General features: G+C 39.8%; 1 protein-coding gene across 1 annotated transcript; it reads left to right on the top strand.

Moving 5' to 3' along the window:
• Positions 1–68: 68 nt before the first annotated feature.
• LOC103523716 (molybdenum cofactor synthesis protein cinnamon-like) lies at positions 69–3737 on the top strand (the record flags this gene model as incomplete). The annotated part of the gene is made up of 4 exons (XM_008488736.2): positions 69–434; positions 809–1087; positions 1649–1873; positions 3640–3737. Coding segments are annotated over 4 exons (968 nt in total), but the record flags the coding sequence as incomplete, so codon positions are not given.

Raw genomic sequence — 3737 nt, 5'->3', positions numbered from 1 at the left:
GGATAAAGTCCGCTCAGGGCGGGAATCGAACGCGGCCTTTTGCTTACAAAAGCTTCCAACATCGTGAGTCGGTCTATCCGTGCCCGTGAGATATGAGATACACAGGCTTATCTCAAAGACGAGAAAAACTAAACCCAAAATAATTATTGCGAAAAAGCTCCCAGTTTCACCACAAAATAATATCTATGACCTTTCTCTACTTGTTTCAGGCATCGAGTTCATAATATACAGTGTTGTAAAGTCAAATCCAGATCTTGTTCTGGACCAGTTTGTATGTGGCTTCTGTAGGAAAACCCTCATCCTAACCTTACCACTGGTTACTAAGGATACATTGTCCGTTTTGAATCAGATACAGAAAGTTCTGAAACATGCACTTGCTGTTTATCACAATGATCTGCCCAGTGTTAGAGAGAAACATGGCGAATCTCTAGTAGGTGAGTACAATAGCAAATGCCTATCTATAAACTCCATCGTGTGGCCTTTGTCGTAGCATACCCATCCCGTAGCCCGTAGTATGTCGCTCATCAGATGGGCGAAAAGTGGCATAGTACTTCCTATTTAGGTGCTCAATCAACAGGAGAATTAGAGTGTTCACATTGCCAACGAAGAAAATTCGGAAAAATAGTAAATTTGGACCTAATAAAATTCATGCAGTGTAAACGGGCTATTTATTATCTGTTGAAATATTTTCTATCTAAATAATCCGAGTATAATTTTTTTGTGGTTAGTGGACATCGAACCCGGGCCTTAGGCATGACGAGTAAGCGCCTTATCAATGAACCATACTACTAACCGTTATTTTTTCTAGTCTCTACCGCCTCAGCTCCACCACTCAAGTCTAAAATCAACCGTGATGTCACTCAGAGAAGTCGGAAGTCTCTCTACCCCATGCTAGAAGTAGAAGCTGCTCAGAAACTAATCCTGGACTTCATAGAAACTAACAAGTGTGGGCAACAGAAGCAGTCCTTATCTTGTAGACAGGCTGGAGGGTATATTGTGGCGGAGACCACAGTAGCTAAGGATGACTTGCCTCCATTTGATGCCAGCATCAAGGATGGATATGCGGTGATCGCTTCTGATGGTGCAGGTATGTCTTTTAAATCCCGTCTCTATGACTTATTGCTAAGTGCTTATGGATTCTGAGTCTTAATACCAGGGGTTTGAATCCCGGACGAAACAATTTTTGATGGGATTGGATGTAAAAAAGAGACATCTACCGCTCAAAGTAACGTGAAAGCATGTCTTAGGATAAGCCTTTAGTAATTCCCCGATATCGTACCAATCTCCCCATTGGCGAATCTGTGGCCGTAGCCGGAAATATAGTTAGGTACCAATCCTTGCGTGAATGTGATAGGTACCTATCGGAATGACATTCTCGAAATTTTGTCTGCCAAAGATAACTAGATATACTAAGTGTGCTGTTATTCGTTAACCTTGTTTAATTTTATGAAAGTGGCAGAAAAGTTGAGTTGACAATACCCAAAAAACCGGCGACGCGACGCTTCGAACTCTTGACGGTCGCGCGCCTCCCGGCAGGCTTGTTATCTAAATTTACATTTGGAATTGTACCCATAAAAACTGAGAAAAGTTTCATGAGTTTTCGGTACTTACTTCACGGTTTACTCAATGTTGGCCTCTGCTATTTCAGGGAAACGCAAGGTGGTGGGTGAGAGGTCTGCAGGTCCCGTCAAGTCTGCCTCCCCTCTCAAGTCTAGTCAATGTTATAGAATCAATACAGGAGCGCCTATACCTCCTGGTGCAGACAGTGTGGTACAAGTAGAGGACACTGAACTTACCAAGGGCAAGGATGGAGAAGAAGTTGAGATTAAGATCCTGAAGACACCCACTAAAGGACAGGATATTCGAGTCAAAGGTAAAATCCAGAGGATAGGGACAGAGTTAGAGAAGAGACTAACACTCGTATTTATGAACAAGAATGATCGTTCTTAGATCAGTCTCAAGTCAAAATTGACCAATCAAATGCCTTGAGACTATGCTTAGCACGAACTTAAGAGCCAGCATTTTGTTCATAAATATGGGTGTAAGAGACCTAGATTCATGTAACATGTAAGCTTAACCCATTCTTTAGGGCTGTTTGCCCTTACATCTAAGCCTCTGAGTGGGCTTTTTGTGTATCTAGGAGACCTAACTCACGCGACTACAAAGTGTGAGAGGTCTGTATCATTTTCATAGGTTTGGATTTTTAGGCGCCATCCCGCGACTACGCTTCCAATGTACGGCAGGCCTTACACATACATATCAAGCGCGCCGGGAACGTCAAGAGTTCGCAGCTCGCAGCACCGCCCGGCCTATATTAACACGAAACAGAATTTCAGCGTTTTTCGGCATTTTCACCTCAATCTTTGTATAACTATAAATTGAACAGGATTCGAAACTGATCATACGCGCTTATTCGCTAAAACTAGATAATCGAGATATAAATCTTCAACCCGTTGTAATTACGGCGTTGAATTGCCACAATGAATTATGAGAGTTACAAAGAGATAGTAAATTATAACTTGCTACACATTTATAACATGGATTGCCACAATGAATTATGAGAGTTACAAAGAGATAGTAAATTATAACTTGCTACACATTTATAATATGGATTGCCACAATGAATTATGAGAGTTACAAAGAGATAGTAAATTATAACTTGCTACACATTTATAACATGGATTGCCACAATGAATTATGAGAGTTACAAAGAGATAGTAAATTATAACTTGCTACACATTTATAACATGGATTGCCACAATGAATTATGAGAGTTACAAAGAGATAGTAAATTATAACTTGCTACACATTTATAATATGGATATCTATGTTATTGACAATATGGATTAAAATAATAAGTGCATAAGAGACTCGTGCTGACCGGAGATTTCCTAGCCCGTGGAGTGAATCGAATTAAGATAAGTGTCGACTTTTGCAAAAAGATAATGTTGTAAGCAACAAGTAAATCTTCAGGGTATTCCGAAAAGAGATGTGCACATTTTGTACTCTATGATTCATTTTGTACTCTATGATTTAAATAAATAAAATGGTGTAATATTAAACTGTTGAGATAATGGGACTACATGTCCTAATTCGGCAGTCTAAATAAAGCACTAATAATAAGGGGTACAATTTTTCAATTTAAAATTTAGTTATCCTGGACGAACTATGTATGTACATTTGTCAAAATAAATAACACAGAAGTTTTTCTCGAGAACAAGTCATGGACCAATTTCAGGAGTCCCTTTCTGAGTTTCTAACGCCATTTTCAAAGGTTTCTGTAAACCGTAGACGTCTGAAAGTCCATAGAGACTTGGAGAGTCTTTATAATTTTCATAGGTTTGGTTTTTCAGGCGACTAACTACGCTTCCAATATGCGATGGGCCCAAGTTCTTCAAGCCAACGGCGCCAGGCAAAAAGTACCTAGAAGATAGCCTTGATAGCATCCGTTCCCAATGATGTATCCTAATGGGTGACCATCTGACGATAATAAAGATGGTAGAACAAGAATAGTGTCAGCTGACGATGACGGTAGAAGTTCAATAAGGAAAAGTGATGGTATCACAGCTGGTGGTACAAGGAAAAGTAACGCTAACCCATACTAGTAACAGTCTAATCTCTAATGGTAACTACTTTCAGTCTCATTCCGGCAGTATAAACAGGGTACATTCTATTCTGCTACCGTGTTATTTAATGACACACTTACACTTCTGCATCAGAGTATCAAGGCATTATGA

Source organism: Diaphorina citri, unplaced genomic scaffold (genome assembly GCF_000475195.1).
Source record: "Diaphorina citri unplaced genomic scaffold, Diaci psyllid genome assembly version 1.1 scaffold34932, whole genome shotgun sequence".
In the NCBI taxonomy this organism is placed as follows: domain Eukaryota; kingdom Metazoa; phylum Arthropoda; class Insecta; order Hemiptera; family Psyllidae; genus Diaphorina; species Diaphorina citri.
The sequence above is the reverse complement of the archived record's forward strand: the minus strand, read 5'-3'. Positions and strand labels throughout refer to the sequence as shown.